We start from the raw sequence: 15,717 nt of genomic DNA on the forward strand, positions 1-15,717 counted from the left end.
ATGTTCCGTTTGCCTAGCTGTATACATTGCGGAGACGCGCTTTTACTACACGTATACTGAAACACACGTGACGCTCCCGGTAATTTTTGGCATTTTCATCTCACATGAACAGATAAACTCAATCTCCCAAACTGCTGTGAGTGTCACTTTTACCGTTTCATTTTTATGAAAACTAGCATCATATCATATATGACACAGAAACTTCACGGCAACCTGTCAAAATAAAAGTATGGTGTAACATGTAATGGGCTGGGTAGGTGTTGACGTTAAAAAACACAATCTAATAGGTAGAAAAAATAATTTCATTGTTAGTTAGTTAGTAAACACAAGTACATCTAATTGAACATAATTTATTTTCATCAACAAATTATCATAGAACAGCTTTATGAGCTTTATGATCCATTCTCAAAGACTTTAAGTCATTATTTGGGTAGCACACATATTCTGAATGCCTTCAGCAGATGTCAAATTAGCCATTTTAATCTAGATTAATTCCAAGATTTAATCTAGATTAATCTAGATTAAAAAAAATAATCTATGCCCACCCCTAGTTTTTATTCATTTTGAAGAATACTGTATCTGTTTTTTTTTTAGTGAGTGAGATGAATTAATGCATGTTCACATTTATTCTAGAACTACATCTTACTCCCAATTTCAGGGGACAGGAGAGCTTTTAATCAATAAATAAGGGGGGGGGGGGGGGTAACTGGCGTTACTTATTTGAAAAATTAACTCAGATATTTTCTTGTCATTTAAAAAGTAAAGTGTTACTTTACTAGTTACTTGGAAAAAGTAATATTATTACATAACTTGTGTTACCCCTAACACTGTTGAATGAATGAATGCCCAGGGGGGTGTTCCATAAAACAAATTTACCAAATAAGCCAGGCTTATTTTAGTTAGTCTGACTTATTGTCACTTGATTTGTCTTAAAATAAGTCAGACTAACTGAAATAAGCCTGACTTATTTGGTAAACTTGTTTTATGGAACACCCCCCAGGATTAATTATTAACCCAGGGTATATTATGAGCAGTGTGAAAACTGAAGCAAGATAAACCAGGATTCTATTTGTCCAGGTTTAGAATAACCCAGGGTGAATTAATTCAGTTGTGAAAAAGCCTATGGTGTTGACACAAGTTTCAAACAGTTGTAGAATAGAAAACCTGTTGAAAGTCCAATAATCTACCTAAACCTTATAAATAAATAAAATATAGTCAGATAATGGAGCGAGTGACTTTGTATAGAAGCACAATTTCATGACCAAGTTAGCTGTGATCCCTTTTTCTTCGAAATCCTATTTAGATGCAAGTGCTTCCCTCACACATTAATCAATCCGTGTTTAGTAACTGGAAAAAGGATTTGAAAATGGATTGAATATATCTTTTGTTTGCCTATGCCACTTCTGAATGGATTGACACTCCTGTCTATATTCCCCGGCCCAGGAGAGATTGATCGGGCAGTCTGGATAATAGAGTTCTAAAATGAAAGGCTTTATTTCACTCTTCCTGCCAAAGGCAGTTCTCAGTCTGGCAGGGCATCAGCTGTGCTTTACAGCCACTGGCTATTTCAGTGGCAGTATTGTTACACAACCTTAACCAGAGATATTCCTGCCCCCTTTATTTCAGAGGATATGGAGCCTAAGTAAGGCACCAGGCACTTTGTCGTTCATATCTGCAATATCCTTCTACGAATCTCTATGAACGTTTTGATCCAGCGACATCTAAAGAGCTGGTCTCTGCGCTAAATTTAGATTCTTTGTTTTTAGGGAGCACTGAGCTCTAAATGTTTTAATTTCACAGGCACTATTTTTGGCAAATGATGCAGATGGTTTGCTGTTGGCTGGACCTCAGTAAAGGACGGTTAAGTGCAAAGATATTTTCTAGGCCTCTCGGCACACCGTCAGATCTTACGTCAGCTCTGCTGAGATGCAATCTACTCCTGGCAAGAACAACTTTTAGTACGTTTGAAATGTCTTTTCTAACTTTAAATGGCCTTTTTGAGCAATGAAACACAATGTATGTATATCAACACTATTATATGACATTCCAAAGAACATTCAAAAACACTAACAACTTTGTTTTGTATCCTAAACAGTTTGTGCATTTTATCCTGTGAAATCTGGCACAACATCTACGTTCCTGGAAACTATAAATTGATTTTTGTTCTTGTATTCAAATAACTTTTCATTCCCATCTTTTCCAACTTAAGTAGTTCACATTAAAGTAATAGCACAGCTATTTGAGTATAGTTATGCAGTCATCTCCACCCAGATGCATTATGAGGTAATTTTCTCGTTCATGTATATAATATATCACAGAAATCATTTTGGAGTCATTGTGCAGCCCTGTCAGTGAGAGCAATGTGCAGCCTTTAACAGTGACTGTTGGTAATAGTGGTAATAGTGGTTATTGGGAGGTAAATGTATTCTCTGTGCAGAGGCATGACAGTGATGAAGTATTGCTCTCCTCCCAGCTGGCTTGGCAGCATAGCTAACACCTGGATGATCAAACTCTTAACTGGGTCATCTCCACGGGGAGCAGCACAAGTGGCCACTTACCTCATTACAGCTCCCGCTCATTTTCCCGCTCATCTCTCTTTTTCCCCTTCCACAACACTCGCAAATAAGGGTAATGTTTTCGTATGTCACTTTATTTTCCTTGAAAATAAAGATAAATCTATTTGTCAGTCAAAAGCAGGTTGTAAAATAAAGGGGAAAAGATAATTGATAAGTTGTGTAAATGCTGAAAACAGCCTAATAACAAACTACTTGAATGTTTGGTAACATATTTGAAATTAAAATATCAGATTTCAGCTTTTATTTGTTATGTGAAGGTCAAATTAACTTGTCTTGGAAACCTTTTTACCATTATTTATTTGTTTAATTTTTGCCATTTTTTTCTGTAAGTGTGTATTGACAGCTTGGTTAACTTGGAAACAACTGTTACAGCAAAGAAAGAAAATATAATATGTGACCCTGGACCACAAAACCAGTCATAAGGTTAAATTTGACAAAACTGAGATTTATACATCTTATGAAATGATGAAGAAGCTCAACGAATAAGCTTTCTATTGATGTATGGTTTGTTAGGATAGGACAATATTTGACTGAGATACATCTATTTGAAATCAGAAATCTGAGGATGCAAAAAAATCAAAAATACTGAGAAAATCACCTTTAAAGTTGTCCAAATTAGGTTCTTAACAATGCATATTACAAATCAAAAATTGCATTTTAACATGTTTACAGTAGGAATTTTACAAAAAATCTTCATGGAACATGATCTTCACTTAATTTCTTAATGATTTTTGGCATAAAAGAAAAATCTAAAATTTTGACCCATTCAATGTATTTTTGGCTATTGCTACAAATATACCCCAGCGACTTAAGACTGGTTTTGTGGTCCAGGGTCACATATAATTAAATCATAATTAATTAAATTAAATTAAATAATTAATAATGTGCTTTTTTAGAATAAATAAATAAGTTAGTCCTTCAATAGAAAAAACAGGGTTATTATAGTTAAATTAAAACTTTTAAATTAAAAAAAATTAATCTTACAAAAAATATATATATTGTTGCCTCAAGTAAAATAATCATTAAAATAAAATATCAGTTCAAATATTAATTTATTTTATATCAGGCTTATTTATATAACCTTATTTTATATTTTATACACTACCAGTCAAAGGTTTTTGAACAGTAATTAGTCTCCTTTGTTCACAAAGTCTGCATTTATTTGATCCAAAATACAGCAAAAGCAGTGATATTGTGAAATACTTTTACTATTTAAAATAACTGCTTTCTATCTGAATATATTTTAAAATGTAATTTATTTCTGTGATCAAAGCTAAATTTTCAGCGTCATTACTCCAGTCTTCTGTGTCACATGATTTTTCAGAAATCATTCTAGTATGCTGATTTGCTGTTCAAGAAACATTTATTATTATTATTATTATTATTATTATTATTATTATTATTATTATTATTATTATTATTATTATTATTATCAATATTTACAACAGTTGAATACATTTTTTTTTCAGGATTCTTTGATGAATAGAAAGATCCAAAGATCAGCATTTATCTGAAATAAAAAGCTTTTGTAACATTATACACTATACAGTTCAAAAGCCTGCAGCTTAATATTTGTTTTCTATATTTATATATTTTTTCTATATTTGTATTCATTTTATAGAAATGATAGAAATTAATACTTTTATTTAGCAAGGATGCTTTAAATTGATAAGTTATGATAAAGACATTTATAATGTTACAAAAGATTTCTATTTCGGATGCTGTTCTTCTGAACTTCTATTTATCAAAGAAATCTGGAAAAAAAATCTGCTCAGCTTTTTCGACATAATAAAAATATTAATAATAGTAAATGTTTTTTGAGCAGCAAATCAAAATTCTAAAATGATTTCTGAAGGATCATGTGACTTGAGTAATGATGCTAAAAATTCAGCTTTGCAACCACAGGAATAAATTACAATTTAAAATATATTCAAATAGAAAAAAGTTATTTTAAATAGTAAAAATATTTTAAAATGTTACTGTTTTGCTGTACTTTGGATCAAATAAATGCAGGCTTGGTGAGCAGAAGAGACTTGATAAAAAAAAAAAAAAAAAACATTAAAAAAAATCTTACTGTTCACAAACTTTTGACTGATAGTGTACTTTGTTATTACAAATTATTTTATATTAGTTAGTCACCAAGGCAACACTTCTCAATTTCATTTAGTATAACTTAAATACTAAAATAACTAAGACTAAAATAAAAATTCATTAAAATGATATAGATGTACCTATACTTTTAAAAAAAAATGACTAAAACACAATAAAATGACTAAAACTTTAGCTAAAATAAGAAAAAATGAAAATACGACATGAAAATAAAATTGTAAAGGGCAATTGTTGGTTCAGAAATATATATATATATATATATATATATACTGTAAAATGCTATGAAAAACCAATATTATATAAGAAACATTACTAAAATCCAAACTTCACTTAACAAATCTGTAATTATATTAAATTAAACAAATGCCTACTGCTGGTGTAATGTGTTTTATGCAATCTGTTGTGGTGAAAAAATATGAAATCTTCATACTTTTCAAACTATTATATACTATTGAGCTACCGTACTTCAAACCAGAGTTAGGACGGGACATGCAAACAGAATCCCTTCCCTTTTTTAAAACTTGAGTTCTGGAGGTGGATCAAAGGCTCGCAGAGATGAGGAGCGATGTGGAGCTTTTCTTTGTCCTCTCTTTTTCTCTCTCTCTCTCTGCCTCTCCTTCTCTCAGGGGCTTTTGACAGTGGATGATAAATAATGGAAGTCATATGTAGCCTAGGGCTACACAGAACACAGCATCTGTGAAATCAAAACTCCCAGATCAAAAGATTAAAATGTGGAAACTAGTCATGGAAAACACACAAACATTCATGACAGAGTGAGCATATGTCTCTTCATGCCTCTTTAAGTGTGATTATCGCAATCAGACTGTGTATGCTTTGCCTTATATATTGTTGATTTACACTGTGCATTTTAATAGCCTGTTCACTAAGACTGCAAAAATGTGATTGGATAAGGCAATCTTATCCCTCAACAGACAATTCATTTATCTTTAGATGTCATGAAAAACCTTTCCTCTCTGCTTTTAGTGGCTTCTGAACTCCAAAACAATAATGCAGAACCATCCAGTCTCCATTTTTGACCCTTGTGGCCATTCCATGTAGAATCTTAACAACATTCATGTTTCTTCTTATCATTTCCAGTCAGGTAGATGAAATATGAGGCTAATATCTTAATTAATACTGCTCGTACGTATCTTTACCACCTATTAACTTTACTTTGTCAAAATATTGCACCCTTTCCTGCTTACTAAGTCCTTCTCTATATGAATTAGCAGCTCCCACATGATTTTTTCGTGGTTTAGACAGCATAAATTAGCAGAACAATGTATTCAGAAGTACATTACCCATGCAATCCATGCTGTTGTTTACATCAGAGTATCACCAATTTGGCTGTGCATCCGGGTAACTGACCAAATCGTGATGTAAGTGCAAACCCTCTATTTGTAGGTTACATATAAAAAAGGTACAAAAGCTGTCACTACCTTTGTACCTTATTTACCCCTAAAGAGTGCATATTGGTACCTTAAAAGTACTTATTAGTACCTAAACCTTAAAGAATTCCTCTAAAGTAGGCTACTTGTTTTGCATACCAGCAAATCTGTTTGTGTCCGGCGCTGTATGACTTTCATAAACAATGCCAAAAGAAAACAAGCATGGCCTAAAGTGCTTAACTTGAAATGCTGTGTGAAATAATAAAATAATGTGTGCTCTTATAATTTTGTCAGAAAACTAGCTGTATATGTGTGCCCTCATCTGTTTTCGATGCAACCTTGTGTTGATTCATGTCAACTTACCACTTATTAAACTATGACAGGTGAGTTTGCAACACTGGAAAGTGATGAGCACCATAGGATTTTAAAACCATTTTCATAGGGTTAACGGTAATTTATTGGCTCGGAAAATACGTTAATCTTACTAGAAACACCAGAGACCGGAGATGTAAAGCACCGTTACAGTCGGGCGAGACTTCGGCGTTCAGGGAAAAGATGGATTAGTACATAAGTGGTACGTTTTAGTACCTTTTGAAAAGGTAATGCCACAGTGACAGCTTCTGTACCTTTTTCTTCTAAGAGTGTATTATAAACTTCTGACATTTTAAAGAACATTAATACTTACTTGATATTATCATTTGGATGCATTGTCAAGTGAACAGTATCAATTTGACATAGGAAATAATATTTGATTTTTTTTTTTTTTTTTTTTTTGAAGTGGAGCAGTTTTCTTGAGTATCATATGGGATACATAGGCTTCTATGGCTCATGGACCTCATACTCGAACCTTAAGTATATTCAAAGGCCCAAACTGAGAAAAAATATCCAATCTGGTGCAGTTGCTAATATTTATGTGATCCAAATGAAAAATGAAATTTACATATAGTCCACAAGAGAAAATAATAGTTGACTTTTTAAAAAGTTTACATATACTTGGTTCATAATACTGTGTTGTTACCTGCTTCTTCTTTTTTTTTTTTACAGCTTTTTGTTTTGTAATAGTTGTTCACGGGTCCCTTGTGTGTCCTGAACAGTTAAACTGGCCTCTGTTCTTTAGAAAAATCCTTCCATTTGTTTTTTGCATTTTTGTAAAAAAAAAAAAAAAAATTGAATTTGAAGATCAGGGAAGTTTTAACTTATTTGAAACAGGTAAAACATGTACAGTATGTATCTTCTATGACTTCTGAAGGGCAGTACCAAATGGAAAAAAAATCTATATCTATATATTACATTTAGACAAATAAGAAAAATGTACACATATTCATTCTGTTCAAAAGTTTACACCCCTGGCTCTTAATGCATTATTTTTCCTTCTGGAGCATCAGTGAGCATTTGAATCTTCTGTAGTAGTTGCATATGAGTCCCTCATTTGTCCTCAGTGTGAAAAGATGGATCTCAAAATCATTTATTCATTATAGGAAAGGGTTCAAATACACAAAAATGCTGAGAAACCAAAGAATTTATGGAACCTGAAGGATTTTTCTGAATAACAGCGGGCAGTTTAACTGCTCAGAACAAACAAGGGACTCATGAGCAACTATCACTAAACAAAATAATACGTCTGTGGATCCTTCAGGTAACAACACAGTATTAAGAATCAAGTGTATGTAAACTTTTGAACAGGGTCATTTTTATAAATTCAACTATTATTTTCTCTTGTGTAAACATGTAAACATCTTTTATGTGAAATATCTTATCTTATCAGGTTCTGCAAGGTGTGTGTAAACTTTTGACCTCAACTGTATTTACATCTCCCAGTAATATGTCATATGTCATTATATTTAACTGCTTAGTTTTATGATCAAAGCTCTGCAGCCTTTTGGGGGTTCAATCATATAATGCAACGCAACACAATGATGACTAAGTGATATACAAATAAACATTTCTTAAAAGCCTGATGTATCATGTTTGATACATATTAACCTACTTTTTTATTTTAAAAAAAAAAGTATGATGTTAAGTAAACACCCTATTTTTCAAAACACCTTTCTTTTGTTCTCCATACTAAATATATGTAGGTTTCTCTGCTTGAGAACTGAAATAATGTGACTGTGGGAAAAACGGCTCTTTTCAAACAGAATGAGAAAGAATCCTTTAACTGGTGGTCAAACTCAGACACTCAGTGAGACATACTGCCACTCAGAGGACGTTGGCAAAACTGTGCATTGTTCATTTATTGATCGAAGGGGCGTTGCTGGAATTGTTCACAAGATTCAGTTGAATGGGGACTTTTTAAGGTTATTGATCTTTGAACACCTCTAGATTTAAAATCTACATTCTTGCGATAGAGCGTTATGTTTACATTGTATGAACTGTTGCTATGTGTGTATGTGAATGCTGATGAGTGAATATGCAGAAGTTAACCTCCAATTTTGAAAACATCATGTTGCTGAGGTGTAAGGAGAATATGAATCAGATTTTTCCTGAAGTGACACTGTGTTTTGTGTGTGTAGGTGTGTGCTCTGACATTTCAAACAGAGCTGAGGTGTGTGTGTGTGGTGATGTGGGAGGCTGTGTCACTTTTTTTTCCCTCACCCACACCATCATCTACACAGTCAAACCATGTCTGGGTAACCATTGTGGAATCCCTGTTGCATAGCAACACATCTCCAACACATTCCAGACAAGTGTTACTTCTGTTTTGCAGCCAGCCTCATTCAAGTCTCTCCTCAGTATTGCTCGTTCCTTAACCGTGAACATTATAAAATGCTGAGCACTTTAACTAGAAAAAATGAACCTTGGATGACCACAAAGTTCATTATCTTAATCATATATAATGAATGGCACTTAAGGCACATTGTTTGCACTTGCTTTCTCACAAGTGTGCTAAATGATCTTGTTGTGAATAATAGTGTGCTATTTATCTCATTATTCCTTGTTACACTGACTGAAGTTGATTTATATATACACAGGCATGTGTTATTGTATGAAGAATGTCAATCAGTGTGAGAGAGCCAGTGAGGGCTCATCAAATACAGTCATGATGAAGAAGAAAGTTGATGAAGATGAGTGGTGAAATGTTTGAAACAATCAGAAGTGAAGTTTTTTTGGTGTAGAGACAGGGGTGTGAGGGAGTTTTGAAAGTTAAAGTATTGTTTCAAAGTAAACTACCATTAAAAAGTTTGGAGTCAGTATAATTTTAATTATTATTCTGCAAGGGTGCATTAAATACATCAAATGTGACAGTTACAATTACATTAATATAAAAAATCTATTTGCTGTTTTTTAATTTCCTTTTATCAAAGAATGTTATCATGGTTTCTATTAAAATAATAACAACTGTTTTCACCAGTGATAATAACAAGAAATGCTACTTGTGCAGAAAATGATTTCTGAAGATCACAGGAATAAATTGTATTTTAAAATACATTCAAATAGCAAACTGTTATTTAACGTGTAATAATACTTAAAAATGGTTTTACTGTATTTTTGATTAAATAAATACAGCCTTTGTGAGCATAAGAGACTGAAAAAAGCTCAAAGAAAATTTGATAACATTTTTGCCGTTTTGTCTTTATTATTATAGGATGGTATAGAGACAACAGCGAAGTGGGAGCGGGATGGGGAAAGGTCCTCAAGCCTAGATTCAAACTCGGGGCGAAATACTTGTAGCAAAATTACGATATGGTTGCATCTAAAAAAATGAGGCAGCTGAGTTTATCTGGCAGTGAATTCGTAGGCAGCATTTGCACACAAAGGCACCTCACAAACTGCTTTAAAATGTGCGTGTGAGGCAGCATAACAGTTTAATGATCTACAACAAAATAGAACGAGCTTTGGTGATAACTAAGCGAATATTTAATTACTATAATACTAATTTGTCGCTAGAAATAACATCAAATGTGCAAAAAGTTGGTCAGAAACATTTAACACACAAACCAACCACCAAATGCAACTTTCAGATGCCATCTTTATTTTTTTGCTCAACCATCACAGAATGGAAAGCACAGCATTGTGGGATATCAAAGGCAGTGAAGGATACATCTATGCTGCCTTTAAAAATCAACCAGATGAAAGTATCTCAGGATGCCTTCCTACCTTGAATTGTATCCTCCAAAGGCAGCATTATGGAGAGTTTGCACTTACATCACGGTTTGGCCATTTACCCAGATGTGCGGCCATTTTGGAGATACTCGATGTAAACAACAGCATGGATTGCACAGTTAATGTACTGCTAAATACATTGTTCTGCTAATTTATTTATGTCTAAACCATGAAAAAAAAACATGTGAAAGCTGCTTAATCATATAGAGAAGGACTTAGTAAGCAGGAAAGAGTGCACAGTTTTGTTAAGACATTAGCTTAATATCTCACCTACCTGACTGGAAATGATAAGAACAAACATGAACTGGAAACCCTGGTTCAGTTTGGCCAACCACAAACACCTTTTGTTCCTAAGACAGACTTTTGCACTTTCCCTGCCTGATTTGTTATAACTTTTGGCTGTCTGTAGTACTCCAAATATTTTTCCTGGTCTGGCCGATTAGTACAGCCTAAAACATGACAATATTGACCATTTTCAGCAGCAATAATCAGCAAAATATGCAAGTTTTATTCAGTTCAGTGGCATTGTTTACATTCTGTGCTGCCAATATGGCCGATTGACGACTCGTTGTGAAAACACTCTATATGTTGGCTATCGGCGCTGATGATAACAATTTTAATATTTTTAATAATTAACAATTTGTATTGTGTCGCATTGCTTTCTATTTTGCTCAAACTTGAAAGAAAGTTTTTTCCTTAGTTCTGCGCCAGCCTTGACATTTTTTATCTAATGAGTCCATTGATTTTCAGTTTTGGTTTTGTCAATATGAAGCAACGGAGCAGGTAGCAGACAAGGTTTGTGCTTGTGTGAATGAGTAGCCTTCTGGATATGGATACATATACACACATCACGTCCAAGTTATTGACCTGGAATGCTAGAATATGTTTCATTCTATTATTTTATTTCCACTTGAGGCTCTCAACATTATTGGAGCAGTGAGAGTTATGTATTGTTTTGCTGTGAAATGTACAGTAGCACAGTAATTTGTCTTTGATCCTTCAGCTTAGATATTTCACCAGTTGGAATTTATGTAGGACAGTGAAATAGCATTTCATTAAAGTGTTAGTTCACCCAAAAATGAAATGTATGTCATTAATTAGTCATTTATTCTCGCTTCATAAAATTACAGTTGAACTATAGATGTCACATGGACTATTTTGTCGATGTTTTTGGTACTTTTCTGGACTCTTGCTATATGCAGGGTCAGAAGGCTCTCAGATTTCATTAAAAATATCTTAATTTGTGTTCTGAAGATGAACAAAGATCTTACAGGTTTGGAACGACATGAGGGTGAGCAGTTATATCAGAATGTTCATTTTTGGGTGAACTATCCCTTTAACAATTTTCTTTAAAAGGTAGGGGGGAAACAATATAGAGGAGAGTGTAAGGTCATGATTTGCACACCTGCATACCCCTCACCAAATGGAAGCTTTCTAGTGGTCTGATGGAGCATAAGGGTAAAGTGCTCAGTGTTAGTAGGCTTTAGCTTTTGCTGCGAGCAAGGATTTGGGTTACAGGAGCATGCTTGTTCAAATGGCAAGAGAACCGTTTATTTTATCTAGGGGCACAGCCTCTTCACAGCATGCTAAAAGTGCAGCACAAACAAATTGGCCAAATTAAAATGGCAACCCATGCAGAAAATCCCTTAATGTCCAGAGGTGAGCCCACCGCTGCCTGAAAATTTAGGAGTGGGCTATAATAAGCTGTGGAGATTGTGAGAGAAAAATACAGTTTCATTTAAACTATTGGATATGTTTAAACAAACCTCACCAAGGTTCATCACAAATGATTAATTCAAACAAATGAATAGGCTATTTTTTTCTTATTAAATAAGCAGCTGTGTGGATGTAGGCCTACTAAACCTTTATTTCAACTGCATTTTATTATGTCAAAGACATGTAGAGCTTATTTAGCATGCATATTTCAGGCTTCCCACTATTTCAGACTTTCACTTACTAAAAAGCTGAATTTCCATGACCTAAAAGAAGGGATCCATCCATTTGCAAGCTTTATTTACTTGTTCAAGACGTTTTTAGTACAAAACACACATATACACTACCATCTTTTATTATTCTTTTTGCTTTTACCCGTTAAATACGCTTTGATAGTTTTCTGTACAGTTTATACAGACATTACGTGATGTTTTTTTTATGCTTTCATAAGCATAAACAACGCGATAGAACAAAATACGGTAGGCTATAGAAAAATTACATTTTGATAAATGGAAGCAGAAAAATTAATAAATAAATAAAAAATGACCGGGAACCCTGATATTTAACCATAATTCATGGTCGAAAATCTATGATGGCACTGTTTATTACCTTTGTATAGTATTGGGGAAAGGTTTCTTTTTTAGGGTGAAGTGTACTAGTGCCATCTTGTGTACAGCATGACACTATCTGATTACGCTACCATTTTATTAATTGTGGTTTAAGGATCTCACAGGACGTTTTATTAAACACCTTAAGGTTAACTTAAGTATACATTTACTTTCTGTTATTAAAAATGTTATAAAACGTTATTGTTTATTCTTTTTAAGGATCTCCAAGCGGAACCCATGTGAGCTCTAAACTTATCTTAGGAAACACGGAACAGTTTTTGTGTGACATCAAAATGGCTGCGCACTAGAAAGTGGTCAAATCAAAACGTTTTAATATTATACGAAGGGTCATGCTGTTTCCGTTTGTACAGAAACAACAACTATAATTTGTCTCCATAATTGAAGGTATTTTGTACAGTTGTCAAATGGCTTTGTTCACGGATGTTTGCCGAAGTGTTCGCACATTGGTCGGTCAATGTCAGAGATCCACGGCTGCAGCGGCGTGGATTCACTCTCAATCATGTAAGTAACCTTATTACTAGACCTTTCAACTATATACATTTACTTTATGTTGCAATTGTGTTAAATGAATTAATACGGGCGACAGAAAGATTTCATGGCTGTGGATTTGTAGATACACAATCTGCTCACTAAAAATGAGAGAAAAAAGTATTTTTTTTTTCTTTCTTGACAGTAAACGCAAACCATTTTAGACCTGAAGTAAATAAAATACAAACAAAAGCAAACTGATTTAGTATGTACTGTAAATTTGGAGAAATCTGTTCACCAAAAAGATTCGTTAACTGAGACCGAAACATGTTACGTTTATTATATTTTTGACATGATAGAATTTCACTAGCAAAACTGATCTATCATATAATTGAAAACTTATCTTATTTCCCTCAATTTTATCAACTGTCTTGTTAACAATTTATTAAAATAAAAGCTTCATTCGTTTACAGTTGATATTAGGAAATTTGACCTTTTGTGCAAAAGGGTTTCAGTGGTCATCGTTATAATTTATTTGATTGTCTCTTCCCACCAGCTCGGAAATACAGCCAGACGGCGCCTGAGCCAGAACCAGTGATTAGTGATAATGAAGCCATCAATAAAACATTTGTTAACCGAAACCCAAGAAACCTGGAACAGATGGCCCTGGCAGTGAAGGATCGAGGCTGGGCTACAGTGTGGCCCTCTAGACAATATCACCACAGGTTTGTATGCATTCCAAGTTTAGAACTAGATGTGAATAATAAACAATTTTTTGCTGAGCACAGCTCAGTAACAGCATCTTAAAGTGTATCTTTTTTTTGCATCTTTTCAAGATACAAACACAAATGTGACCCTGGACCACAAAATCAGCCATTTTTTTTTTAACTGAGATTTATACATCATCTGAAAACTGAGTAAATAAGCTTCCCATTGATGTATGGTTTGTTAGGATAAGACCAAGAAACTGATTGTGCCAAAAAATCTAAATATTGAGAAAATCCCCTTTAAAGTTGTCCAAATTAGGTTCTTAGCAATGCATACTACTAAATAAAAATTAGGTTTCGATATACTTATGGTCGGAAATTTACAAAATATCTTCATGGAACATGATCTTCACCCTATATCCTAATGATTTTTAGCATAAACGTAAGGTCTATTATTTTGGCCCATACAGTGCATTTTTGGCTATTGCTGCAAATATACCTATGCTACTTAAGACTGCTTTTGTGGTCACAAATGTACACTGTACATGAATACTGTACTAATTCTATACCTCTGATTCTGTTCCTTCCTCAGGTTGGTGTTCAAGCGCACACAGCATCACATCACAGCTGAGGTGTACTCGAGTGACTCAATAAATGCTGTGCTGTCCTGCTCCACAAAGGAATGGGCATTGAAGCGTGAGCTGGGCTCTACACGCTCTGTAGCAGCGTGCCGTGCCGTAGGTGAGGTACTTGCTCAGCGGTGTCGTGAAGCAGGCATCACACAGATTGTTTATCGAGAGGTACCGTGGATGTTTCGCTCAGAGTCGGTGAGTTTATTTTTAATTCTGGAAGTATTTTATAATTATAAATTATATGTTATATATATATATATAAATTTATATATGTATAATTTATACGTTAAAGGGATAGTTCAAACAAAAATTCAAATTCTGTCATTAATTACTCACCTCGTTCCAAACCCGTAAGATCTTCGTTCATCTTCGGAACAGAAAATGATATTTTTAATGAAATCCAAGAGGTTTCTGAGACTGCATAGACCACAATGCAACTACCACGTTCAAGGCCAGGAAAGGTAGTAAAGACATTGTTGAAATAGTCCATGTGACATCAGTGGTTTAACTTTAATTTGTGAATTATCCCTTTAATGATCAGTTATTGGTGTAAATGTATAGACTGAATCTGTACTTTTTTTTTTTTTTTTTTTTTCTTCCTGCAGAATCAGACATTCTGGACGGCCATGAAAGAGGGCGGCGTTGTGCTTAGTGAACCAAGGCGAAAATTCATTTAAGTTGCAGCATCTTTTTTTGTTTGTTATTATTACTGTTCTGAAATGTGGCTTTGTCTGTAAATATAAATATTCTCACATATAAACTGTATTCATCGAGTCAATTACAGAAGGGTCCTCAACACATTGAAGTGGTTGGATTATTGGGATATACATTTTTGGGTTGACCATGACAAAATACTCCAGACTGTTGCAAATGACACTACTGTGCAAGTATTTGGGGTCAGTAAGAAATATATTGTATGGGTCAAAATCACCCATTTTTCTTTTATGCCAGAGATCATGTTCCATAAAGATATTTTGTAAATTTCTTATAAATATATCAAAACCTAATTTTTGATTAGTAATATGCATTGCTAATTAGGGGTTCGAGTGCGTAGCACTGAAACCCTATTGTAATTGTTAGGATTTTTATTATTATTATTCTCCGGTAAAACTGAACGTGCAGCCCACACCGTAAGGCCTAGAAAGGTTGTAGTAGTATTGCTCGCTACTCAGATCCAAAGACTCGCTCCAATCGGACCAAAGGTGGCGCTACAGCGCAAAAAAACTAACTTTTGAATAGAATGAGATATCTTCACCAAACTCGGTACACGTGTATATGCTAAATCTTTGGTCAAATCCAAAAACTTGCGGAGCTTGACCTCTTGGTGGCGCTATAAGATGGAAAAAAACTATTTTTGGCTATAAATACACAGCCGTTAGACCGATCGACTT

The 15,717-nt window shown here is 34.0% G+C and overlaps 1 protein-coding gene across 1 annotated transcript; it reads left to right on the top strand.

Moving 5' to 3' along the window:
* The first annotated feature begins 12,750 nt into the window (after positions 1-12,750).
* mrpl18 (mitochondrial ribosomal protein L18) lies at positions 12,751-15,086 on the top strand. The gene is made up of 4 exons (XM_073820461.1): positions 12,751-13,020; positions 13,544-13,712; positions 14,287-14,521; positions 14,932-15,086. Exons 1-4 carry the CDS (start codon positions 12,924-12,926, stop codon positions 15,001-15,003), a joined length of 573 nt encoding a protein of 190 aa, XP_073676562.1. The 5' UTR covers positions 12,751-12,923; the 3' UTR covers positions 15,004-15,086.
* Positions 15,087-15,717: the final 631 nt, after the last annotated feature.

This window comes from Garra rufa, chromosome 16, assembly GCF_049309525.1.
Source record: "Garra rufa chromosome 16, GarRuf1.0, whole genome shotgun sequence".
Lineage (NCBI taxonomy): Eukaryota > Metazoa > Chordata > Actinopteri > Cypriniformes > Cyprinidae > Garra > Garra rufa.

Coding starts and splice junctions, on each gene's coding strand:
- mrpl18 (XM_073820461.1), top strand. CDS start 12,924: ATGGCTTTGTTCACGGATGTTTGCCGAAGTGTTCGCACATTGGTCGGT. Junction 13,021..13,543: donor GTGGATTCACTCTCAATCAT/GTAAGTAACCTT, acceptor TCTTCCCACCAG/CTCGGAAATACAGCCAGACG. Junction 14,522..14,931: donor GGATGTTTCGCTCAGAGTCG/GTGAGTTTATTT, acceptor TTCTTCCTGCAG/AATCAGACATTCTGGACGGC.